Genomic DNA, 26,705 nt, shown 5'->3' on the forward strand with positions numbered 1-26,705 from the left:
ATCTCATCAAAATATAAGACATAGGCAATGAAAAATCTCATGCCCACCCTGCCCCCATCGACCCTGTTCCTCCTCCCCCACCAGAAACCAAATTTATTGGTTTTGTCTGTATCTTTCCAGTTTCTTTATGAAAATATAAGCATATATGATAGTTCGTATTTTCCCACCTTTTAATACAAAGGTAACTCGTACTTATGATTCTGTACTTTGCTTTATGCGTTGCTTCTTCTCATTTAACAGCTTGTCTTGGAAATAGTCTCCTATCGGTAGCCAGTGAGCCTCCTCAGTCTCCCTGCTCCCCGGGACGTCTTCGCATGCACGTACCACAGTCTGTTGTCCTCTTTGGACAGAAGGTGGGACGGTGTATAGGTGTTTGCTCTTAGAAGCAGGCAGTTTTTGTAACCTGGTCCATCCACCTTTTCACGCATGCCTGTGTACACCTGTAGGATACATTCCCAGAAGTGTGGGGGCCTCTGGAGCTTTGAGAGAGGTTGTGCAATTGCTGGCAGCATCCTTGACTCGATCCTTCCCAGGATCAAGTGCGACTCCCTCCCCTCATTCTGAAAACATTGTGATGTGTTCCTTTCAGTTTATGGTTAATAGCACAGACTTGAATCCCATCAACCTCACCTCAGTCCCAACTCTGCTTCTTACTTGTTGTACGGCCTTGACTAGATTATTCAACGATGCCAACCTTGGTTTTATTATCTGTGAAGGGAGGACATAAACCGCCTGGTGGACAATGCGGGGCAAATGGAATAGCGTGTGGTAGGCACGCTGCTCTCTGACCGAGCGTTAGTAGTAAGTAGTAGGAGCACTGGCCTTTGCTGTATCCTGGTCTTTTTTTCCACTCAAGTTATTTTGTAAGCATTTTAGCACCCAACCAGGTATTGTAGAACATGCCCTGCTGTTCTGTTTCTATTACTGCTTAGCAGAGATTTTGTAATTATTAAATCCTTCTAGTAGGAGCGGTATTTGGGTTAGACTCCCGTTTGTTCTAAAATTCTGTGGAACTGTAGAAGATTCAAAGGAAATCTTTATTCATTTCTTAAAATCCTATTTCAGCCCCAAACTGAAACTTACGTCTCACTTCCAGGAAAGCTGTAGCCATGTCTGCGGCCTCGCCCTCACAACAGCCCGTGGGCTGCAGCCCTGCACATTTATTCCCGAGCAGGTTGCTTGGTCCGAGCAGTGTGGGCATGCGGGGACATGCGAACAAATGTCTTATCTTTAGAAGTTAGACCTTGAGCAAATCCATGAGGGCAGGCAGGGAGGGGTGGGAGGCGCCCAGCCTGGGTAAGCCGGGCAGCAGCGCCAGTGGGCAGAATACCATACTTAGCTTGGAATCGGAGTTGGCAAGCTGGATGGAAAATGTTGGGAGAAAATGTACGAAGGCTTCAGTCGGTCTGGGTTTCATCCCTCTACCCCACGCCTCCCCCAAGGACAGGAGCAAGTCTTCCATGCACAGATGCCAGAGGATTCGCCTGCACTTGGGGTAAGGAGCGAGCCCCCAGTAGGAACTCAACCCAAGCAGAGGGAGTAGCTTCATACTCACTCTGCTCTTCCTTCCCACTCAAACAGCCTCAGCCTCGGAGAGTACAAAGGCTGGTGTTCGGCAGCACAGTTTGCTGTTCTCCTTGTTTGGTGGAGGAACTGGGATTAAGAGAAGAGCAGTGTGTGGTAGTATAGAAAATTAAAATGTATTTCAGGGTCCCAGCCCTTGGTCCAGCAGCCCCAGAGACAGTGACAAATCAGAACTGATGTTTTCAGCCTTTCTGACCTCTGGTTACAGGACAGGCCCCATCACTACAGCAGTGTTGCTCTGAGACTGGGGCTCCTCCAGGCTTCTGGCCTGGACTCTGGGCTTGTCTGGGGAGTACTTGCGACATTGCGAGTGGCGGTGGGACCTGACAACTGGAGTGGATGTGCAGTGTCGGCCGAGTCATCTATGGCCCATCTCACTTTACGCTACCATTGGTGAAATGTATCAGGAACATCCAGCCGGCCTCCATGAGACTGGAGTCGGTCTGGTACTGAGTTTCCTGAAATGCTGTTCCTTTTAGCCACCGGTGAGGGCTGGTGAGGTCTGCAGTTCGGGGATAAATCCGATCCCTTGGGAGTAGGTAGCCTTGGTAGTGGGTGTGCATTCATTCACCGCTCACTCACTCACTTCCTCGCTGTTCGTTTATGAAGCACACATTTCTTCTGGCCCAGCCTTGGCCTTGGCATTATCCCATCTCTGTGGGTACTGGCTTCTCTCCAGCCAGTGCTTTCCAACCATAGCCTTGAGTGTGTTGAATGGAAACCTATGGAACATAAATCCTATTTTGTAACCCCTTTCATCCTTAAAAAAAAAATGGAACACAGGAATAGTTTTTAAAATGTTTTAGATATATTTGAATAGATTTCAGTCTGTCTGGACATATACTTACTAGGTTAGTTCTAGAAATGCAGCAGTAATGATCTCAGTGGCTCTGGTTTCTTCTACTCTTTGCCGCATATGTTCCCAAGGGCACTACAGAGGATGTCTGCTTGCTTTTCGGAATATTTTAAATTTAAAAGCAAACATTTTGGGAATTTGGTCTGTGCCAGACATTGCCAGGTATAAATAAGGGTCTAGATGTGAGCCGGACCTTGCTCAGACATGTTCACAGACAACTTCAAGGAAAGGCAGAGTTGACATAGAAAGTGCAGAGACCAGGCTGCGGAAACCCCGGGAGGGAGAGGTCATTGCAGACGGGACAGCTGGGGGAGCTCTACCAAGAGGAAGGGAGTTTCCACTGGCCTCTCAGAAGCAGAAATCAAGCCAGCATTTCCCACACTTGTCTGATCAGAGAATAAGATGGGGTACTTATTAAAAGTATGGATCCTCAAATCCCTCCCAAGATTTAAAAAAAATTTTTTTTTTCTTTATTAATTTTTAGAGAGAGAAGAAGGGAGAGGGAGAGAGAGATAGAAACATCGATGAGAGAGAACATCGACTGGCCGCCTCCTGCATCCCCCCACTCGGGATTGGGCCCACAACCTGGGCATGTGCCCTGAACGGAAATCGAACCAGCGACCTTTTGGTGCGTGGGTCAGTGCTCAACCACTGAGGCACACCAGCCAGGCATCCCTACTAAGATTTTTTTAAATCAGAATCTCCAGGAGTGGAGCTTGGGAGTCTGTATTTTCAACAAAACCCCCAACTAGTTCTTAAAAATAATAATAATAATTAATAATAATAGTAATAATTAACATTATTGAGTACTTATTATGTGCCAGGCACTCTTCTAAGCACTTTAGGTGTATTAACTCAGTCTTCACAGCAACCCCATGAGGTGGTGCTATTTTTATCTGCCTCTTTGAGGCACAGAGATGTTAAAAATCACCTGTGACCTAAGAGCAGAGATTAGTTTGACAAGAGATGGAGGGCTTGAAGACAGATGCGCCACCTGCTGGTCGCCCAGGGACCTCCTTCTTGGGTGGTTCTAAAAGGGTCGGTTCCAGCGCCCCCCAGTGGCCATTCGCACAGATGCTCTTTCCCAGTTCAGCAGGTCCAGACTTGAAAGTGGTTGTCACGTGGTGACAGAGGCCAGCCTGACAGGCTGTGGTGTGCTGGGCCTTATGATGCATCCCTGTCTATCTCTCCCTCTGGGGTCAGTGACAAGATCTACTTGGTGATAATACGTGCTAAGCACCTACTGTGTTAGGCTTGATGCTTTACAAGGGTTCCTTCAGTCCTAGCAATTCTATGAGGTAGGGACAGATAAGGAAACGAGGCTCAGAAAGATTAACTTACCTAAGGTCACGCAGCTTGTGAAAGGCAGAGACAGGATTCAAACTCGGCTCTTTCCCTTCTTCATGATGGTGCCCTTGGAAGAGAGAGGCCTTTGAAGAGGGCCAGCCTAGAATGAAGCCCACCCAGCCTTGTTCAGCTGGAGGACCTATGAGTCACTGTAGAAAAGAGCTTACTGATGTCTAAATGCTACATAAGTTACCAAGAAGATGCTTTAAACTCCCTGAGCAGTGAGCAGGGAAGGTGGGTGAGGGGTGTGAGAGGGAAGAGAGAGGGCCCGTGCGGCTCAGGAAGGGAAGCCGTGCATTCGCCCCGAAGGGCAATATGCTGGCCGACTGCAGCCTCTCGGGCAGTGGGCCCCAGAAACACCGTGGCCAGGCCCCAGAGTCTATCCAAGCTGGAAGGACGTGCTGCACTTCCAGCCTGGGTACCAGGCATGCGAGAACAGTTCGTTACGGCTGGAACGAGTAAGCTGACAGACAGGCCTAGCGAGAGGGAGCAAATCGAGCACAGCTGTAAGTGTAGTGGGTTCCAGCCGACGAATTTGCTGGGCTCATTATTGCACATACCTTTCTGTTCCTGTGACTATTATTTTCAGCTTCAATCCTCTGCGACTAACAGACGTAGCTGGAGTACAAGAATGGTCCCCTGTACATCCATAGTCACTTGGGGAACAAAGCTGCCCAGCAGTTAACCTTTTGCTGAGGAGATCATGTCTGGATCTCTCAGCTCATGACCACCCCTGAGACTGTCCAGCTTAGGTGCTCCCCTGAATCCCCCAACAGCTTAGTGGGCGCAGGCAGAGTCCCCCAAGCAGGAAACCGCGAGGCCTGGGCCCTCCTCACACAGTGGGAGACTGGGACCAGTGTAACGGGGTAGTGGCCTGGGACTCAGGAAGCTGCAGAAAGTGCCCAGCATCCCAATACCCTGGGCTGTCCTGTGGTCTGACGGCCCCCTTCTCTCCTGCAGCGTGTCAGGGGGTGAGCTGTTCGAGCGCATCATCGATGAGGACTTCGAGCTGACGGAGAGGGAGTGCATCAAGTACATGAGGCAGATCTCGGAGGGGGTGGAGTACATCCACAAGCAGGGCATCGTCCACCTGGACCTCAAGCCCGAGAACATCATGTGTGTCAACAAGACGGGCACCAGGATCAAGCTTATTGACTTCGGTCTGGCCAGAAGGCTGGGTAAGGCCAATCCACCTCTCCTGTTGTCCCCAATGTGTAGTGGCAGCATTGGAGTTAAAATCAGAGACTGTGGAGACGGCCAGGTTCAAATCCTGCCCCTACCACTAACTGGCTGTATGACTCAGATTCCGCGTCTGCAAAGCAGGAGGGTAGTCGTTAGTACCCGCCTCGCAGAGTGGGTAGGGGTCAGAGGGTTAACATAGGCACAGTGAAAGAGCAGTGCCTTGCGCAGTCAGTAAGCTCTGTGTTGGTGTTAACAATGTGTTGTTGTTGTTGTTGTCCCTTCTTATACAGGGTGGGGCAAAAGTGGGTCTACAGTTGTGAGTACATGAAACACAGAGTTTATTTTGCATTATTATTTATTAATTATTGGGCTATTTTCCCATACGAACAACTGTAAGCCTGTATTTTTCACTCTGGTGCCTTCAGCAGTAAAACTCACTTCCTTGCATTGCCCCGCTGAGCGCTTCAGCGCACCTTACCCATCGGTGTTCCGGGTTCGCAGCAGCCCTGGGAGGTAGGCAGGGTGGGTTTGTGAGCCCAGGGTATGGACTAGGAAGCGAGGTTCACGGTAGCTTTGCCCAGCAGGTCCCACCCAGCGCCAGGGGAGGTGCTGGGGCCGGAATAAGGACCCCAGACCCACTTGGGGTTTCCGAAGCACTGTGTCATTCCCGCACAGTGTGGCGAGGTGGCAGGAGGTGGGCGGGCCTTCGTACCCAGCCCTGAGGTCCTGGTGGTGGGTGACTGTCCGCTTCACACACCACCTCCACCTACCCTGCCTGCGCAGCTCTTGGATGTCTCGGGAGCTGAGGAAACAGCTCGCCCCTCCTGAACACTCCTTGTCAGCAGGGATCTGGGCTGGCATGGGCTGGCCTTCCTCCCACCGCCCTGCAAGGAGCTAATGCCACCGGTAGGTCTTCTCCCAGGATGCACAGCCCTGGTTGGGGCCATGTGGATAATGAAGAGGACAGTGAGGGAGTGACGTCCTGCCAGCCTGTAACTCGCTGGTGATCAGTGCCCCAGGGTTGGGCGAGTGCACTGCTGAAGGCACAGTGTGGGGCTACCACCCGGGTCCGGGGCCTGCTCCAGGCAGGAACTGCTGGCAGCGTAGACAAACGGCACACTGGCCGGGGCAGCCAGCTTGTCAGAGCCCCAAAACACAATGTGCAGGCTCCCTCGGAAAGGGGGTATGTGGGGACAGGGCGCCCATCAAGGACCAGAGAACTGGGGAGATTGAAATGTAGCAGGAAGGGTTCAGGTTGGAGCTGGAGCAGAACTTCCATGTCTGAGGGCCATTCAGAGCTTTGTTTGAGAACACATATTGCAGGCTCTGCAGTTAAACAAGAGCAGGGGCAGCCCAGGGGGCAGAGGTGCGCCACCCCCCATGGCTGATGCATTTGTTTCGTGGGAGACCAAGGAGAGAGCGGCTGGGAGCGGGTCTTGTCTGTGTCCCTCCTGGGCACACAGATCAGGGCATCCGTGTCCTATGGGTTGACTCCACAATGTTCTGGCAATTGATCCCTCTCCATCCTGGTTGCAGAGAATGCAGGGTCTCTGAAGGTCCTCTTTGGCACCCCGGAGTTTGTGGCACCTGAAGTAATCAACTATGAGCCCATTGGCTACGCAACGGACATGTGGAGCATCGGGGTCATCTGCTATATCCTGTGAGTCTCGGTGTCCAGGGGGCCAGGGTGGCTCTGAGGGGAGCTGCCCAGGCGGGAGGGTGGCAGGCTCCCACCGTACCTCCTGGCCCGCCTTTCGTACGCTGCCAGGAGTCAGCAGCCCCCTGCGCGCTCCTGTGGGAGCATCTAGTCATACACCGGGGCCTGCTGTCCAGGCCCCTCGCCACCCTGATACTGGCCAGCCGGGGGCCTTTGCTCAGGAGGCAGGTCCCGTGTAATTTACCTTCACTTATGCAGGTGGGTATGCAGAGAAGGAGGGAGGGAGCCGAGGTGCATATCTCCTGTGGGCAGCACCCCATCCTCACCGCAGAGGGACCCCAGCTGCCACTGTCATCTCTGAGTCTTGTATATGGACCGATGAATAAACACTTTTGATGGTAGAGCCTGCAGTGTGGCCAACAGACAACAGAAAGCCAACAGTCATTGGGATTGGGAAGTCAGGTGGGGAACACAAAGCCATTTCAGTTAATGCTGGAGGAAAAGAGGGAGGTCAGTAGTCTGGACCCGTGCTTCACAAACAGTAACATGCATGAGTCACCTAGGCCTGCTTTCAGATTGCAGGGTCTGATTCAGAAGGTCCGGGGTACCTGAGAGTCTACATTTCTAGGAGGGTCCGTGTTGCCCGTGGTGCAGGTCCAAGAACCGCACTCTGAGTCCCAGGCTCTAGGACACGCCTGCTTGGTGGGATCCTGCAGGTTCAATCTCCGGAGCCCCAGGCTGCAGTCACTGGACCAGAGGAGGCCCCTGGACCTGTGTGGCAACACGTTATGGGATGGTTACCCAGAAGGCATCGATGGGCATGCATTCATTTTGAAAAAATATTTTTTGTTGTTAAAGCAAAAGGAAAAATGAAGTGTTTTCATAGAAAATATGAGGACAGAACCCTGGGGTCTTCAGACCCCATATGAGAAATGGCTCTGGGTGACCCCACTCCACAGCCAGGCTTAGGAACCACTGTTACCAAAGCTCCGCCAAAGACGGAGTGGTTTTCGGGCACTGTGGCTCTGTCACGCGCTCAGGAGTTTCACACTCGCTGTGGCCTCTTCGGACGCCCGCCCTCGGTTGAACCCGTATCACAGATTCTGTACCCCAGAGTCGTCCTCCCCTACCCAGTGGCACCCCCACCACCATGGCTTCCCCAGAGCAGCAGAGAAGCCCCCTGGCCAGGAGTGCATTTCCCCGCCTCCCCGCCTCCCCGCCACCAGACCCCTCCAGGAGAAAGGTAGCTGACAAGTAAGGGAAACCACACCGACTCTGGAGCCACGCGGGCTCCTTGGTAATAAGGAATAGCAGGGCCGTCGGCCCAGCCTGCCCCTTCCAGGCTGGGCAGTGCTCACACTGAGCTTGAGAGCTGCGTGCAGACCCGGCTGTTGGGGGCCTGGCTTGGTCCCTGCGACCCTCTGCAGCCGTCACTGTCTCCTCGGCTTTCCCGCTGCTGTGGAACTGAGTCCATCTGCAGCCACGGATGTTCACGGGCTCTTGTCTAACCCTCAGAACAAACCTGGGAGTCGACCATGGCAGGAATCGGTCTTCCTTTGGCATTGAGATGACCAGGGCCAAGGACTCCCACATGGCTGTCCACGCCCACAGTCCTAGAGGGTGACCAGCATCCCTGTCTACCCAAGACTGACGAGTTTCCCAGGATACAGGACTTTTGGTGCTAAAGTGAGGATAGTCCTGGGCAAACTAGGGCCTTTGGTCTCTCTGCTGGTCAGGGACAGAGCAGCAACTAGACTGCTCAGTAAATGTTCACAGTGAAGACACCCATGTAACCTCTACCCAGACCATAAACCAAACACTGCCAGGGCCCCGCGGTCCTCCTAGTGACCCTCCCAGTCACTGTCCCCCCAGGTGTAACTATAATCCTGTCTAACGTCATGCATTAGTTTTGCCTTTTCTTGAACTTGATAGAAACGAAATCATACAGAAAGACATGTCTGGCTATTTTTGCTCAACACTGACCGAGACCCATTCATACGAGTGTGTGCAGTTGTCCACTCGTTCTTGGTGCTGTGTAAGGTCCACTGTGGACATCATCCCACCTGTTTCCATTCTACACTGATGGGCTTTTGAATTGGTTCCAGTGGAGGGTGTTGCAAGCATCCTGGTAACGTGTGTCAGCGCATCTATTTATGTAGTTCTCTTGGGTTTATAAAATCTACAGCTAGAATTACTAGGTCTTTTTTTTTATCCTCACCCAAGGACATTTTTCCATTTTTTGTTCAGATAGAGTGGGAGGGAGGGAGGGAGAGAGAGAGAGAGAGAGAGAGAGAGAGAGAGAGAGAGACATCGACGTGAAAGGGACACATCGAGTGGTTGCCACCTGCACGACCTACCAGGGCCAGGAACAAACTGCAACTGAGGTACACGCCCTTGGCGGGAACCGAACCCGGGTCTCTCTGGACCGCAGGCCGACGCTCTAACCGACGAGCCAAACTGTCCAGGGCGAATTACTAGGTCTTAAGAGCACTTTAAAATAAAAATCCTTGCCCTGGTTTGGTTCAGCAGTTAGAGTGTCGGCCCACGGACCAAAGAGCCCGGGTTCAATCCCCGGCCCTGGTTTGGGTCATGTGGGAAGCAACCAATTGATGTGTCTCTCTTACATCAAAGTTTCTCTCTTTCTTCCTCCCTCCCTCTCTCCCTCCCACTCTATCTGAAGATAAATGGAAAAATATCCTTGGGTGAGGATTTAAAAAACCAATAATAATAAAATGAAAATCCTTTTAAGTGGAGGTGCATAGTAATTTGGATAATATGTTATATTGTTTACTAGATTATTTTTAAAGCTAAGACCAAGAAATAGGAAAGAGCTTTTGAAATGAGGAAAAAATGATTTTGCTGAGTTGGGGCACCAGCCTGAAGCCGTTCGGGGAGGAGCCTTGGGGAGGGCAGAGGGGTGTACGCGGTGGTACGGAAGGCGGCCCCGCACAGCCTCCCCAGGCGCTGGCCCCAGCACCCATCGCCGTGGGCTGCTCTGTCCTCTGGGGCCTTCTCCCACTGCTTCAGAGCTAGGACGAGGTCTGGCCGCTCTCCTCTTGAGCTGGGCTCTCAGAGCACTTGATGCCAAAACCACAGTTGGAAGCAGCCAGACTGTTCCTTTCAGTCCCTGCTATGGAAACCTGTAGCCGCTGCTGGAGCACCCAGAAGAGGTTCTCTGGTGCCCCCGTGCACCCCTGTCCCTCTTGTTGGAGCTGGCGGTCCCTGTCAGGGCCACCTTCCGCGTTAGTATCAGAGAACCCCTCCCCACCCCTCTTCTCCTTCCTGGGGCCAGTGGGAGATGCGGCAGCCAGGGAGCTGGGGGACAGGTGACAACTCATTTATTATTCAACACATGTTCGGCGGGCGCCTCTTAAGCGACCAGAGCCGGCTGCCGTCTCCGTAGAGTGCTCTGGCTCTGTTGGAGGAACTGCTTCTCAAACCCGGGCGAGGTCGGGGCACAGCCTGCCCTGGCACGGTTTCCGGGCAGAGCAGAGATGCAGAGATTCCGAGGAGAGAGGCGGTTTCGTGACTCTCATGAAGACTCTCCCCGTGTTGGGAATACCATTTGGCTTCTGGAAGGAGAGAGCGGAGAGGCTCCGGGCCGCACCAGGGAGCACAGAATTCTAAGCCCTGCCTTTTCTCTAAGACCCTCCCTCTCCTACCTCCCTCTCCTCTGCTTCCTGAGGACTTGCTGTTCCCTCACAGCCCTGGGGACCCCAGAACCCTTCTCTGTGTCTTGCCCTCACCCTTCTCCAGAATTCCTCTCTCCCTTCCCCCAACCAAGGTAAAGAGCAGTTACTGCTCTGCTTTCTCCTCCCAACCAAATTCCCGACTGGGCTCAGAGACAGACTTCCCATTTCTGCTCGTTTGTCGAGCTCCCACCACGAGAGAGCCAGAGTCGTCCCCGTCAGAGTCTGCTTCTAGAGGCAGCAGCCGGCGAATGGGGAGAAGCCCCAGGGCCCAAGCCTCAGGAACCTGCTCCGACTTGGGTTTGAAAGCAGAGCTCTCCGGGGGGTCCAGGAGCCTCCTCTGCACCGGTGAGCCAGACAGGCTCCCCCATTCCAGCTCCTGCGACCTCCAGGTGCCCGTGCCCGCCTCGGGCCCAGTCTCCGCCTGCAGGTTCTCGGACTGCTGTCCAGCTTCTTGGGTTGTGGTTAGCATGACTAAGCCCGGCCCTCTGCGTCCTAGGCCACTGCCTAGGACACCCAGCTCTTCCTGTGGGGCCTGCCCACCCTCTCAAATCTCCCACCACACTGCAGCATGTGAAGGCTAACATGGGGTCAAAGACAAACTCTGCCTAAGCACCCAGTAGTTCTGCTAGCAGAGGTGTGGTCTCCTCAGCTGGCAGGCCGCCCGTTTGCTGCTTGAGAAACACCGTGGAGAAAGTGTAGCCCAGGAGGCATCCTGTTACCCTGCTCTCTCCTGCCATTCTGCCCCGGGAGCAAAACAGGCCTCTGCATCGACCCCCTGGGCGAAGTTTTGCTGCCGTGAGGCGCTAAGAAATTAGAACAGCCTGCGGTCATGACTGTTGTGTCTCATCGGCACAAAGACTAATATTTGACCACTGAAAATGAACATGAAGACTCTGGATACACTGGTGAAAGACCATGTCAAGCGAAGAAAAAGAGCATCCAAGAATTTGCCCACACTGATTCCATTTTGTGAAAACCAGATAAATCTGTTGACATTGGGGAGGAAAAAATGTCCTCTGCCCTTTAAGGTTCAGTAGTGGGGGCCTGCAAGTCAGGCTGACAAAAGACAGAAGAACAAGAGAGGAAAAAAAACAAAACAGATTTAGTTATGTACACATGCATAAGATTTAAAGAAATGTGACTCAAGGAGGCATTTAGAATGTGAAGCTTATGTACTATTTTAACAGAGAGCAATAAATTGTAGAGAAGTAACTAGACCAAGGAAGGGTCTTGGGGCTTCTAGAGGGGGTAAGTTGTGAGGAGGTCCTCAGGAATGTGTGGTGAGTAAGGGTTGTTAGCAAGTTTGTTATGCATAGAAGAGTCTCCTCCTCTACCACTGGAAATTTCTATCACCTTAAAGAGGAATGTATGTCCTGCTTTTAGACAGAAAGGGGAAGGACAGAGAGCTAATTGCCTTCAGCTCAACACAATCCTTACGCCATGTTTTGGAGTGGGCATACCCTGTTCCCCTTCAGTTAAAAACTAGGCGAGGCTAGCAAGAGAGATGAGTGGTTGAGTTTTTAATGCTAAGGCTATTCTGTGATTGGGTTAATCTTTAAATGAAAAGACGCATGATCCTTAGATAAATACTGGCAATAAAGTGAAAGTTCAAAGAAGAAAGTAAAAAAAAAAAAAATCCGTAAAATCCCACCACCCAGAAACAGCATTACTAAAATTAGAACACTCTCTTTGTTATCACGCTCTGCATGTATTCCAAGTTCTATTTTAGAGACATGCTCTTTTGTAGGGGCGATGCTGGGGAGCTCAGGCGGGCGAGGAGCCAGCGGGCTCGGGAATGTCGGGTGGATGGGCTGCCGGGGAGGAGGCGCTCCCTGGCTGTGAGCATCCAGAGATCGGCCGTCTGTGGTGGATTCCAGCTCCTAATTAGGAAAGGAGGTTTACAGAGGGGGCCTTGCAGCATTCCGCGGCAGCCTGTTGCTTTCTCTGCAACCCTTCGCAGCGCTGGAGGACTCCCCTCGCTCAGGTTTCAAATGGAAAACGGAGAGACAGAAGGAAGCAGGTGACTGACCTTCTGGTCAGGCTGCTTCTTAGTGGGGCCGACTTACAGAAGAACAAAAATTCAGCGACGTAAATGTGAAGGTGGAGTTGACTTTATTGAACGATTCACACATCGGGCAGCATCCCCCCTGGTAAAGAGAGATGTTGCCAGCAGCTGTACAGAATGGGCGAGCTGCATAGGCGGGAGTCAGAGTACAAGAAAAGGAAGGGTTATTTCAGGCCAGGTGCTCTCTTTTAGGGGGTCAGAGCAGCAGGGGTTCTATTGTGCAGGTCACCTCACTAGGGCTAATCAGAACATTTCAGCTTGTTTAAAGATCGCGTTTCTGGAAGAGGTTGAAGTTGCAATGAAGTCTTAGTGTGGTGTTGTGAGAGCAAAGGACTCCATTTTGGGCTTATTACTCCTTTTTTTTAACAGGTCACACAGGGTCGCAGAGATGGGGAAGCTGGGAACCCCTTTGTGTACAAAAGGGGAACTGGGGGCCCAGAGCAGGGAAGGGGGTAGCATGTGACAGTGTAGACTCAGGGCTCGTGAACCCCCGGCCTCCCCCCACTGTACTGTGATCAACAGATCGGCATCTAAGACACTTTAACACCATTTGTAAAAATCTGTTATTCAAAAACACAACTCTGTTATGAGATCATGCACATTACCAAAGCTTTCTTCTTTCTACACGAGGTTTTGCCAGGGGCCCCTTCCGTGTCAAGGCTTTCTCACGGTATTTCAGTGGGTTTTGTTTTACAAAACTTCATCTTCAGGTACTGGTGTATTTCGTAATCCGAGGCCTCTTGAATGCCAAAGCAACGCCAAGTTACTGTTATGATGATGGTTCATGAGGATTTGGGAGAAGGGACGTTAGTGAAGCGTGAACTTGGGAGGTCAATGGTGTGAATGCCTCAGATTCCTCTCATGGGGTTCAGGTGGGGTCAGGGCAGAGCCAGCTACATAATTTGTGGGGTCCGGTGCAAAATAAAAAGAGGAGGTGAGTTGTTCAAACTTTAAGAATTTCAAGACGACGGCAGCAGAACATTAAGCCTAGAGTGGGTCCATCCGAGGGTGGCCCTCGGTCAGGGCACCCAGGGTGGGCGCTTGCTGTGAAGTTGGAGCCCGAGGTGAGAGGTGAGTCCAGTAAACCGTAAAGCTGTTCTGTTCATCTTGAGACGCTTTACCACCTGAATTTTATTGGGCTTAAGCGATGAGTAAATGAGTCATTCCTGAGATCACAGATTGCTGAGACAGTGGGGATGAACCGTGTGCAGAAGGGTAGTATCCGTGGTCGCGGACCCGGACCCTCCTGCAGACCAGGCCTGGTGCAGGTCTGTGCACTGCAACGTACTCCATGTTCATCGAAATGTTCATGTGAAGTGGCAGTTGAGATTCAGGCCCTATTAATGTATTACTAAGTAAAGTTCATTTACATCAGACTTCACGCTTTGTGTTGTTCTTTTTTTTTTTTAATCCTCACCCGAGGATATTTTTCCATTTTTTGTTCAGATAGAGTGGGAGGGAGAGAGAGGAAGAGAGAGAGAAACATCGACGTGAAGGGACACATCGAGTGGCTGCCACCCGCACGACCAACCAGGGCCGGGGACTAACTGCAACCGAGGTACGTGCCCTTAGCGGGAACCGAACCCGGGTCTCTCTGTACCGCAGGCCGACGCTCCAACCGCTGAGCCAAACCGGCCAGGGCTGTGTTGTACATTTTATAGTTGTTTTTTTAATTGTGGTGAAACACATAGAACATTACATTTATCATCTTAACCATTTAAAAAACAAAACAAAAATGGGTTCAGGCTCTAGAGACAGATGCTGTCACCAAACCCAAGTTTGTGTGCCCGATGCTTTGAAAAGCCAAAACTCAAAACGTCAGAGCTTGGAAGATGCTTCGCTTCTGAAAAGGTCCCAGCATTTAAGTTCCGGTTCTGACCTAGTCCATTGGTTCCCACGTCTGGGGGATGGGGGAGATTTTGGTTCCAACTGCAGCTGGAGGTCAAAGTTCTCTGTGCATGCTTCGGGTGCAGGGCATGGAGATTTGGTTTGTTGTCTCTGAAAAGCAACTCAGTACTTGTTGAACAGGATAGGATTATTCTGAGCTGGTTCTGCAGTTACAACACCACCGGAGTTCAAATCTCACTGGCTGTGAATCTTTGGGCAAGTTACTTAACCCCACTTTGTGTTTCATTTTCTACATCTGTCAAACAAACTAGTGAGTTACCTGCATTACAGGGTGATGTTAAGATTGAATGTGTTCATGTAGTCTAATCTCTTTGTCCAGTGCCTGGCACATAGTACCTGTTTGACAGTGGTTGCTGCCGTGATGGTGATGATGGAGGAGGAGGAGGGGTGAGAAGTAGAAGGGGTGACCACTCTGTGGTTGGGTAGTAGGTGCTCCTTTTTACAGAGTGCTGGGGGAATTGTCCAAGGCACCCAGTGAACACACAGGCTGTGCTCCCTCCACCCCGGTACCTCGTATGGAAGCTTTCGGTTTGGCCTAAACACACTGAACTGGAGTGTAGATGGATCACCAAACCAGTACTGCTGCGTCAGAGTTCCCCCTTCTTCTATCCACGCAACCTTGCTGAGCGCCCGTGTGTGCTGGCTGGGCCCCGGGTGCCGACGGGAGCAGGGACTGACAAGTGCAGGGATGGTGCCGTATCCCACGTGACCATCGTGGTGGGGGACAGGAGCACAGGGACCCTAGAGAAGGTTCCGTGGACGAAGTTCTAGCCTGGGCTTTGGGGAAGAATAGAAGACAGGGAGGAGGGTCTTGCACTGTGTCAACGGAAGTAAATTCCTTCAGCCTCAGCCTCACAGGCAGGAAATGTCGAGAGGCAGGCGACACCCCAGAAGAACTGTGGGCACTGAGAAGAGGCTGGGCCATAAAAGCCTGGGGACCACATCCTGTCCTCTTTCCCCAGGGGGGAGAAGACGTAGGCACACGGGCGTTTGGGGTGCAGGGCTTTGCCGGCCCTCACCTTTGACCTCAGTTAGCACTCACTTGGGGAGATTGTCCCACCCTGCCCCCCCAAATTCACCTGCTCTCCTGCTCTTTTCCCCCAGGGTCAGTGGACTTTCCCCCTTCATGGGTGACAACGACAATGAAACCTTAGCCAACGTTACCTCAGCCACCTGGGACTTCGACGACGAGGCTTTCGATGAGATCTCCGATGACGCCAAGGATTTTATCAGCAACTTGCTGAAGAAAGATATGAAGTAATGAGTTGAGATTTCAGTCTTTTTGGCTTTCACCCCCTGGTCTGGTGTCTGGAGGCAGGGGTTGCCTTCGCCTGTCGTGGGTCCCTCCTCACCCAAGGAGGGGAGGGTGGGCATTGTGAGTGTGCTCCCTGCGCCAGGCACTCTGCTTGGTTCCAGAAGCACCGAAACCTCACTTGAGAAGCAGCACTTCTCCAGGTGTGGCGGGGACAGGGGATGCTGTGCACGGACAGTGACCCCTCCATCGTCCGCACGGTGCAGCCTGTGGGGGCCCTGCTGGAACCTGGGCCCCGCAGGGCTGCACAGGAAGTGCCTGCGTGTGGGTCCCGATCGCATCTCCAGACTGTTCTGTCTGGTGTGTCTCGTGTCTAAATGATCTAAGAACTACCTGCCTGGATAGGGCCAGATGCCTTCTCCTGCTGGCCAGAGCAGGCTGTGATCCCAGACCAGGGCTCCGCCCCCCAGCTGCATCTCTGTCCCCCCCTAACAGTGCGGACTGGGAGGTTCCCACCTCGTCCTCCTGGGGCGCCCAGTGGTCTGCGGTGAATATGTAGAGCAGCGGTGGAAAGGGGAGGCCGGCGTGGGCAGGGGACAGGAAAAGGCCGTGAGAAGGGCAGGCACTCGGGAAGTATGTCACTGCAAGAAGAATGGAGGTTGAAGGTGCAGAGGACACCAGAGCAGAGGCCTTGAGGTCGCAGGAAGCCTGGGGCTCGGTAGACAGAAGTCACTGTGAGGACTCACCTGGGCAGGGGAACCAGCTAAGTTAAATCAGGAAGGCGAGAGGGCTGTGTAGTAGGAGAGCTGGCTCGCCCCTGGGGGAGGGAGTAGTGGGGATGTCGGGTGAGGGCAGCTGGCCTCTTGGGCTCCCGCTCACTCTGTAAACAGGTGGTCACACAAGGCAGGGCCTGGCTCCAGGGTTCCAGGGAGTGGTGTTTGGCAATAAGAAGCAGGTGTAAGCTTGACCCATGAAGGGCAGCACTGAAGTAGGTGACAGAGCATGAGAAAGGGAGGGGCCGCCCCATTCCAGAGGTAGGCAGGAGGCTCTGCCCTCTCCAGGTGACTCAGTGGCTTGGCTTGGCCCTGGACCCAGGACACCCCCAGGTCATCAGCCATCTTGCTCCCCTCTGTGGAAACCCTGCCTGGGCAGGAGCACAGCTGGGAAGGGGCAGGCCGGAGGGTCTCCTTTTAGCGATCTCGGGGGCAGCCCTCCAGAGGCTGCACCCCACTCTCCTCCGCCGCGAAGTCTCCAGTGTTTCTCTGTCCGAGTCTTTGCATCAGAGGAGACATGACCTACGGAGAATCTGGATGTCGGGAGGAGCCTAGAAGCCCTTCCAGTACGAGGACTCTCCACTCCCAAGGTGCCTCCGGGAACTGCAAACCCCTCCTGATGCTCTGGTCCAAGGTGTTCCACTCACCAAGGATTTGGTAAACGAGGTGTTATGTATATGCCCTATTTTCTCATCTGACCTCGAGTTAATTCAGAGAGCTGTGCGGGACCCTGTGAGGTGCTCATCAAATGCCCTCACCAAAGAACTGATTTCAAATAGACCAAGACACTCCATTCCCATAAATTTTCAAACTTAGCAAGTCTCTTCAACCAGAAATCTTCATCTCTCAGCATCTTTACAATGTTTTCCTATTATAAAAGTAAGTCATGTAAATTATATAACATTTAAATATAAGAAAATTAAAATGATTCATACTCCCTTCATCTGAGGATCACTACAATTTGCTATACTTATCCTCATTTTTCTACACGTTCACATCTGGTTCTCTGGGATCTATTAGTCCTGTTACAGTGAAGGTGGTGGGCCCTGAAATGTGTCTAGAGTCCCAGAACTCCCAGGAAGATTAAATGCGTCTCAGTGTGGTGCTGAGGTTGTCATGATGCATAGGTTGTACGGAGGACATAACTCTGAGTTTTAACAGGGAGAACCGGATACTCAATCTTAACGTAAGACATGAGTTTAGGGATTCTCCGAGGTCTGGGCCTGATCTCTGCGACAGAGAGGCGGAAGGGTGAGGCCTCCGTAGCCGCCAACTCCATGTGACCGGCAGAATGCGCCCACTCCGGAATACGGCGCCAGCCAATGCCAGACATGTCTGCCCTCCAGCACGTACCTCCCCAGACCCAAGAGCAGGTCATGAGACTCCAGTTGCTTACTTGGTGGCTAGGCCTTCTTAACACTAGCCTACCTGTGCCTGATCTGTAACCCAGACTGCACGATGACCCTGGTCATAGTGGACGGACCGGGAACAGAGAGCCCTGGGCTGTGCCCTGTGTGCCTGGGGACAGGTGACCTCCATTTCTGATCTGACCAACAGTCTCTGAGGTCCCCTCCTGCTTAGCAATCTTCTGATCTCTGCCTCTGTCAGAAACCGCCTGAACTGCACCCAGTGCCTCCAGCATCCGTGGCTGATGAAGGACACCAAGAACATGGAGGCCAAGAAGCTCTCCAAGGACCGGATGAAGAAGTACATGGCAAGGAGGAAATGGCAGGTAACGAGGGGTCACTTTGGACTAGAATGTTGCTTCTCGTATTTGCTTTCTTCAAGCCACCCACGTTCTCACCTGGCCCTGGCCTCATTCCAAAAATGTTTAAATCTGCTTCTGAAATAGTCTGGGACCGAGACTGACATTTCATGTGTTCAAGGCTAGGGATGAGCCAGTGTCACCTTTGGGACTGTTTGGCAACTCTGGACAATGTGATCGTAAAGGTGGTGTGACGGTCTGACGTGTCTTTGCGATGAAGGAGGATGGAGCACAATCTACAAGGAGAGACATGGTCCCACCCTCTCGGGAGGTTGCGTGTTACTAGCTACCTGTCTTAGGCAAGTGACTTAAGCTGGCTGTGCCTTTGTTTTCTCATCTGTAAAGTGGGGATAATGTCAGTGTCACATCATGGTTGTGAGAATTATTGGAGATCATCTTCGTGTGGCCTTTAGCACGATGCCTGGCATGTAGTATGTGTCCACATGACACCTGTAGCTAGCAGGTGTGGAGGGCTGGCCATGTGCCAGAGGACATTCAGAGCCCTTTCAGTGCATTAAGCCTTTTAACCCGTCAGGTCGGTACCACGCTATCTCCACTCTTCAAACAAACTGAGGCAGAGAAAGGTGAGGGAAGTCACCCAGGACCACTTAGCTGGTAAGTGGAAAAGGCAGGATTCAAACCCAGAGCCTGGCTCCAAAGCACACAGTCTTAACAGTGAAACAAAATTGCCTTTAATTGTTAGCAAATAGATACAATGGTACCCGAAACCAGACAGAAGTTATCATCTCCTGTATTACTGTACGCTCACTATTAGTGTTATAACATCCTTGGGCTACTGGAGGGCACATGGTTTCTATACTCAAGGAATGTATAATGTAGCGGAGGAACTGAAGCAATAGACATAAAAGGACATAACACCCACCAAGAATTATAAACAATCAGTATAGCTCTCCATACCCATATATGAGTGTGGACGCGGATGGGCCAGTGCGCCAGGCTTGGCTGCGGTTGTGAGGAAGTGCTGCCTGGACAGGAGTTTGAAACTGGTCCTGGGACCCGGGCTAGAGCGCAGGAGAGGGGTGACCCCCAGACGGAGGAAACGGCCAGAGGTGGGAGCTGAGCCGCGCCCGGCTCCGCTGACCTGAAAGGAGCCGAGTCTTTGCGCTGGGCAGCCAGACCTGGGGCATCTAGACCGTCTGTGCGGCAGACACAAAGGAACTCATTGTTTCAGGGGCAACTGGGACACTGGTGGTTTGCCACACAGGGTGACTAAACCACGCTTGCCTCAGGCTGAGCGGAGTGGAGGCGGATGAGGGGCTTCGCGTGGGTGGGTAAAGGGACTGCCATTCGTGTTCAGGAACCCCACCGTGGGAGTCAGTTCTTCATTCCCACGCCCACCACACCCTGCGAGAAGGTTCTGCAGATCTCCTGGCCGCCCTCAAGGGCCAGGCGAGTTGAAATACCTGTGCGGCTTGCCTTATCCTCTGGTGCCATTAGGATCCAGTAAAACCAAAGTAGCAAATACTCTTACAAACAAAATAAAGCACAACAGGGCCCATAGAAATCAAAGGTTTACTTTATTAATGACCCTGCGGCCAACAGGTCTCAAAGAAGTACCGGTATTTCTGCAGCGGGCAGGGCGGCCGGGCTGGGGTGGGGGCATCCTCGGAGGGAGTCTCACTGGGTTCTGCCGGGGCGGGGCTGTGGGTGGAGGGCAGCCTGGTTCCTCAGGCCCTCTGGGAACACGGTCACCCCTGCTGGGGAGCCAGCCCCGCGGTGGGCGTGGAGAAGAGATAAGGAAATGGGAGAGGAAGCACATGGAATTTTTTAGTCAACGAGGTCAGGGAACCATCATTTGTGCCGGCATTTTAATCACTTAAATTTTTTCTTGTTGTTTACACTGCTATTAGTCAGAGGGTTTTCTGGAAGTGAGGGGCAGGATTCAGAGGAGGAATTTTAAAGACATATTTTAATATAGGTGGCAGCATTTGGAAACGAGTTCCACACAGACAGTGGTTGGGTTTCACAAAATCCCACTTGACCCACATTGCCCAGGACAGTTTCACTGGGAACAGTCTGCCGCACCTACCATCCGGTGTCTCGTGACTCCTCAGGAGAATGTTCCCCGCGTTTCTAACTCCAGGCACCAGCACCTCCGCTGTCCTGGGGCAGCAACCAGTGGTGCAGCCAGGGCCTGGGAGGCGGCGGGCGGTGGAGCGAGCGGGCGGCCCGCAGCCCAGCTGTCCCTGCCCCTTGCTGTCGCGGGGTGTGGTGCTCCTGAAAGGCCCGGGAGGGAGCCGGTAACCGAAACAAATCTCTATGCACCAGGCAACCAAGAGATGACTGATCCTGTTATTGACCTTAGAATAGAATGGGGTTACTCTGAAAGAGGGTATGTTCTTTCATATATCAAAAGAATTTTTAAAACCTATGGTGGTGAGTAGAGAGCATTGAGGGTGGCGAGTTGAGCAAGATAGTAGGGCTTCTGCATTCAAAACTCGAAGAAGGGATAGGAATTTGGAGGCCTGTGGACAACCATTTTTATTGTCTGGGAACCACAAAGACCCCAGCACTGTGGATCAAAGGGCCAAGGGAGGCAGCTTTGGCTCAGTACAGCACAGAGGACGCCTGACCATCCCATTTGGACATTATGCACTGCTCACAGGAAAGCCCAATCTGGGGCTGTTGGTGTGTACAGGGTCTGGGACGGCTGCTCACAGGAAAGCCCGATCTGGGGCTGTGGGTGTGCACAGGGTCTGTGACGGGCTCACAGGAAAGCCCGATCTGGGGCTGTGGGTGTGCACAGGGTCTGTGACGGGCTCACAGGAAAGCCCGATCTGGGGCTGTGGGTGTGCACAGGGTCTGTGACGGCTGCTCACAGGAAAGCCCGATCTGGGGCTGTCGGTGTGTATAGGGTCTGTGACGGGCTCACAGGAAAGCCCGATCTGGGGCCATCGGTGTGTACAGGGTCTGTGACGGGCTCACAGGAAAGCCCGATCTGGGGCTGTGGGTGTGCACAGGGTCTGTGACGGCTGCTCACAGGAAAGCCCGATCTGGGGCTGTGGGTGTACACAGGGTCTGTGACGGGCTCACAGGAAAGCCCGATCTGGGGCTGTGGGTGTGCACAGGGTCTGTGACGGGCTCACAGGAAAGCCCGATCTGGGGCTGTCGGTGTGCACAGGGTCTGTGACGGGCTCACAGGAAAGCCCGATCTGGGGCTGTCGGTGTGTATAGGGTCTGTGACGGGCTCACAGGAAAGTCTGATCTGGGGCCGTCGGTGTGTACAGGGTCTGTGACGGGCTCACAGGAAAGCCCGATCTGGGGCCGTCGGTGTGTACAGGGTCTGTGACGGGCTCACAGGAAAGCCCGATCTGGGGCCGTCGGTGTGTACAGGGTCTGTGACGGGCTCACAGGAAAGCCCGATCTGGGGCTGTGGGTGTGCACAGGGTCTGTGACGGGCTCACAGGAAAGCCCGATCTGGGGCTGTCGGTGTGTACAGGGTCTGTGACGGGCTCACAGGAAAGCCCGATCTGGGGCTGTGGGTGTGCACAGGGTCTGTGACGGGCTCACAGGAAAGCCCGATCTGGGGCTGTCGGTGTGTACAGGGTCTGTGACGGCTGCTCGCAGGAAATTCCGATCTGGGGCTGTCGGTGTGTACAGGGTCTGTGACGGCTGCTCGCAGGAAAGCCCGATCTGGGGCCGTCGGTGTGTACAGGGTCTGTGACGGGCTCACAGGAAAGCCCGATCTGGGGCTGTCGGTGTGTACAGGGTCTGTGACGGGCTCACAGGAAAGCCCGATCTGGGGCCGTTGGTGTGCACAGGGTCTGTGACGGGCTCACAGGAAAGTCTGATCTGGGGCCGTCGGTGTGCACAGGGTCTATGAGCTGGCTGGCTCTTAGGTAACCATCTTGCCCTGTTTGCCAGGGACTGTCTCAGCTTCAGCACAGAAGGACCCTTGTCCTGGACACACGGGGTGATCAGTCCCTGTTGCTGGCTCTCCCAGGGAGGGGGCTGCTGCCCGAGAGAGGCCATTGCCCGCAAGAGGATAAAGGCTTCCTCCAAACAAGGGTGGAACAGGGAGTTGAAACTTTGCTGCTTCATGTTCCAGAAACTTCCAAGGTCTTCATCAAGTAAAACAGCAACCAATTTTCAGCTCGAAGGCATGAAACTAGAAGATGAAAAGACATAAATGTATTTCTTTTTCAGTTCTGACAAATAACTTCCCTACCAATTATTTATTTTCCTAAATCAGTTCCAACAGTTGAATTCTGTCATAGATTATTTTTAAAATTTTCCCTTATTAAGCCCATCTTAATGTTTCTCCTTGTTGCAGAAATTATGTGCTATATCCCTCCATCTGCTGGAAAATTTCCCTCTACATATGTCTATTTGTTCATGTGAATTTGCTGCTTCCGCAGAAACACTGTAACTCTTGTTTGTCTTGTTCTGGTAAATGCATATTAGTCTGTTTGTTAATGGAAGAGGAAGGGCCTCATTGTTCCACACCAGGAGCGCAGACGGCCCTGGCCGGCCCCAGTCCAGGAGTTTGGGGTGCGGTCGCCCAGGGGCTCAGGGCAGGTGTTCCCTGCTGCCTGTGGACAGCAGGAGTCCTAGTCTCTGTGGGAGACCAGAGCCCCAGGGAGATTTGAATCTTCTGGTCCAACGACATTAGGCCTAGAGAAGGGAACTGACTTGCACAACAAGGTCACACAGTAATCAGTGGTTCAAGAGCTACCTTGTCCCTTGCTGGGAATGAACTCTTGGTTCGGAGACTCTAGGCCAGGGCAGACCCATCTGCACTGGAGAAGGGAAAGAGAGAGAAGGGCAGACTCTGAGAGTTGGCCAGTTAGGAAGTAGCCTTGTCTGACGTTGACTCCATATGGACAGCTGCCTCTCAGACACCTCTTGCCCTTTCCTGAGGTCAGGATGGGTTCCCACAGGAAGGGTAGGTTCTCTCCACACTCCAGCTGACACGACAAACAGATAAGTGTGGCCGCCCCCACCAGAAGAGCACGCAAGATTGCCCAGTGGTCTCAGCCTCTGCAAGCACAGGCTTCTGCACCGAGGGAAGTTGGTCCATCACCCTCTTCCTCCGTTCGGCACCTCCACCGGGGGCTTCCTGGGTCCTGTTCAGAGGGACCGAGTTTCGCTGGTGATAGAGGGCCAGATGCATACCCACACCACACAGGGTGGTATTTGGGAGGGTGGATGGCCAGAGGACAGAGCAAGATGGAATGTCTGTCCAAAGTGCATGAAAACACAAAGTGATCTCGGTCACAGCAGTAGGTCACCGCTTGAACCACACACACACACACACACACACACACTCCGCCCCCTTTTCTGTATGATTTTTTAGTGGCCTGAAATTCTTTTCTTTTTGCTGAAGCATACTGGCTTTCCAGCTAGTGCAGAATTGTGAGACTTTACTGAAGTGCTTGAATGCATGGAGTCAGCCCAGGAGGGAAACCGCTCTGGCACAGTTGGCGGGCCAGTGGGCGGGTGCGAGCCGTTGGCGGTGCCCTCCTCTCTCTCCGCCAGTCTGCACGGCATCTGCTCTCCGGACGCACAGCATCTGGCTGCCTGAAGAGATGCTTTGGGTGGAAAGGGTTGCTTACACTTCACTTTCTTCTCCTAGCCACTCCGTTTATCTTAAAAAGGCGTGAGAACCTTTCATTAAAGCTAAGAAACATAGACGCGTTGTATATTATTGGGGATTTCTTGACCTAAATCCAATGCTTGGTAGAATTTTCACACTGCAAAGAAATTTTCATCTCAAGTTCTGGCTTCCTCTTCAGCAGAAATTCTGTCCACTCCCTAGGCGGCTTGACTCAGAAAAGCAAAGTGCCATTGCTTTGCATTTCTCCGGGTGCTTCTCTGGGCCGCCTGGGTGTCCATCGGGGAAGAGCACCCTCCAGAGCGTCACTGTGCATCCGGCACTGGTGCTGAGGCCAGCCAGGCGGCTCCTCAAAATCTCTTAAGTATCTGACTCACACACAGAACTAAATGAGACTTGCCCAACCCCCCCTCATGCAGAGAAGGAAACCGAAGCCCAGAGAGGTTAAACGACTTGCACAAGGTCAATAGCATGCTTTTTCCCACTTGCGTGAGGACTTGTGGAATCTGTAGTAACTGTTCTCTTGACCAATTAAAATCCTATCACTGGCATTGTTTTACGAGAAACAGCCCCGCTGAGCCGGTCAGCAATATGTCTTTGGAGCTGTCTCAGCCTGCAGTTGCTTTATATAAACTATCCCTTTTATGGGAGTTGAAGCACAGCATGAAAAGGGTTTTTGTCTCATGTTGACCTTGTTTAGTCACATTAAGGCACACGTCGGTTCCAGGCCCCATCCCATTCTCCGAGCATCTTCTGGCGCTGATAGTGCTGAGCAGAGCAAGGTCGGGCTCACTTCTCTGGGACCTCGGCACTCGGGAGGCCTTCGTCCCAAGGACAGCTGCTTCCCTTGGGCTGGGCTTTTCTCCCTGCGCCCCACTGCCCAGCGGGAACCAGGGTGCGGCCTGAGTCCAACCCCGGTGTCTATTTTCCAGAAAACGGGCAATGCTGTGAGAGCCATTGGAAGACTGTCCTCTATGGCAATGATCTCAGGGCTCAGTGGCAGGAAGTCCTCAACAGGGTCACCAACCAGTCCTCTCAACGCAGAAAAACTAGAATCTGAAGGTAAGGAGCCCCGGGGAGGTTTCCTCCAGCCAGCTGGTGAGAAAGGAGGGGCTGGGGATAGAAGGGCATTTTGAGGAGGCTTTTTTGGAAGGGGGTGTTTTTTGATAATACAATCTATAAGGATTAAATTCAGAACTACTTTTAGGTTGCTTTGACAACAGTCTAGTAAGAAGTAATTTTTTATCATATTTTCTTTTATTTTTAAATTTAGTAATTATTCTTTAATAGTTTTAACTTAGGTTTAGCTATTTTCAGAGGGAAAGTTATTGTTTGTCTAATAGAACTCAGTGATCTCTGCTATTCTTTCCCCTGTGTTCTACATAAGACTTAGCAAAGCTTCATTAAAAGCTTCCTTTTTTCTCATTACAAAAGTGATACTTACATATTGATAGCAAACACTTAAATCACATATACTAGTGTATTTTTTTAAAAAAATCCTGTTTTAGTCGTGTTTTTCTTTTAAAGAAAAAACAACTCCTGTAGTCCATATTCGTGTGGCATTTTTCATGATGCTGACACGTGTCATTCGCACTGGGCAGACTGTGATTGGAAGGGCCGCTCCTGGAGGCAGGAGGGCTAGTCACTCGCCCACTGTCTGTGAGATGCTGCCCTGTCCATCTCCTCAGTGAATGCCTCGGCCTCTCCCTGCATCAGGTGCATGCAGGGACTGCCCTTACCTTCTCGAGGTGCCTCGTTTGGCCAGAGACACCCCTCCACCCCTGCTGCCTGGCGCTGTTGGTACCCAAAGGTGAGAAGCCGAGTGGAGACCCCTTTGTGCACGAAGGCACCGGCACTGGCGCGGCCGCTTGCCGGGTGTGCTCGTGCAGCAGGGACAGACCTTCTCCTGCCACCCCCAGATGACCCACAGAGAGCCTGAAGGGGAGGAAGAGGATACAGGAGCCCCCCCAAGTTCCAGCTTTCCCCTGGCCCAGTCCCAAGCCCTGGTCTGCTGTCATACAACGTGAAGGCAGTATACGCGAGATCCGAAGTGTGGCAGGTGGAGGATGCCCCTAGGCTGGCCCCTCCCTCCTCAGGAGCAGGGAAGGGCCTGCTGCTACAGGCGGAGGGCACGGGGTACAGAGCCAGAGGCTGGTGCCACTCCGTCCTTCTTAGATACCCTCGGCTGAATCCTGAAACAGCACGAAATGCAGCCAAAAATCCTTTTTGAAGATTATTTCTTTTCTTAATGTGTCAGCGTAAGGGAAGGGGGAGTCCAAACATTTCCCCAGTTTGGTCACAGTTTTCTCTTCTGCCAAAACCATCTGGCAGTTGGCCAACCTATCCCCAGGAGAAAGGTGTCCTGATGACTCAGTCCTCTAAGCTGCATTATTTGCTAAATTAGAGCTACTTTTTTTTTTTTTATCCTCACCCGAGGACATTTTTCCATTTTTTGTTCAGATAGAGTGGGAGGGAGAGAGAGGGAGAGACAGAGAGAGAGAAACATTGACATGAAAGGGACACATCGAGTGGCTGCCACCCGCACAACCAAACAGGACTGGGGACAAACCGCAACCGAGGTACGTGCCCTTAGCGGGAACCGAACCCGGGTCTCTCCGGACCGCAGGCCGATGCTCCAACCACTGAGCCAAACCGGCCAGGGCTAAATTAGAGCTTCTTTAAAAAATTTTTAAGTTGGCTTTTCTAAACTAGAAAGCATAAGGAATAAAGGAATGACCACGTCCTCTCCCGTCTTCTAGAAGATGTCTCCCAAGCTTTCCTGGAGGCTGTGGCTGAGGAAAAGCCCCATGTAAAACCCTATTTCTCTAAGACCATCCGTGACTTAGAAGTTGTGGAGGGAAGTGCTGCTAGATTTGACTGCAAGATTGAAGGTGAGTTGTAGCTGTAACTACAGAAGGTGGTTGGTGGGCCCCAACTGTGTGCCCCGGGCAAGGTGTCAGTTCTGGGAGCAACTGGGGACAGCCAGGCTATGAGGGAAACTGGGTCTAGAGGAACTTGGCCCATTGACCCCACTCCACCTCTTGAAGGT

The 26,705-nt window shown here is 52.4% G+C and overlaps 1 protein-coding gene across 2 annotated transcripts in view; it reads left to right on the forward strand.

Moving 5' to 3' along the window:
* The window catches only part of MYLK (myosin light chain kinase), a 178,591-nt gene that overhangs the window by 147,775 nt on the left and 4,111 nt on the right, over window positions 1-26,705 (forward strand). The window contains exons 25-30 of one of the 2 annotated variants that reach the window (XM_036242952.1): window positions 4,748-4,965; window positions 6,506-6,629; window positions 15,396-15,548; window positions 17,925-18,048; window positions 24,589-24,718; window positions 26,416-26,547. In XM_036242952.1, coding sequence (XP_036098845.1) covers window positions 4,748-4,965; window positions 6,506-6,629; window positions 15,396-15,548; window positions 17,925-18,048; window positions 24,589-24,718; window positions 26,416-26,547 — 881 coding nt within the window. The remainder of the gene's footprint in view (window positions 1-4,747; window positions 4,966-6,505; window positions 6,630-15,395; window positions 15,549-17,924; window positions 18,049-24,588; window positions 24,719-26,415; window positions 26,548-26,705) is intronic. The other variant, XM_036242953.1, reaches the window with a different exon arrangement.

Source organism: Molossus molossus, unplaced genomic scaffold (genome assembly GCF_014108415.1).
Source record: "Molossus molossus isolate mMolMol1 unplaced genomic scaffold, mMolMol1.p scaffold_m16_p_5, whole genome shotgun sequence".
Classification (NCBI taxonomy): domain Eukaryota; kingdom Metazoa; phylum Chordata; class Mammalia; order Chiroptera; family Molossidae; genus Molossus; species Molossus molossus.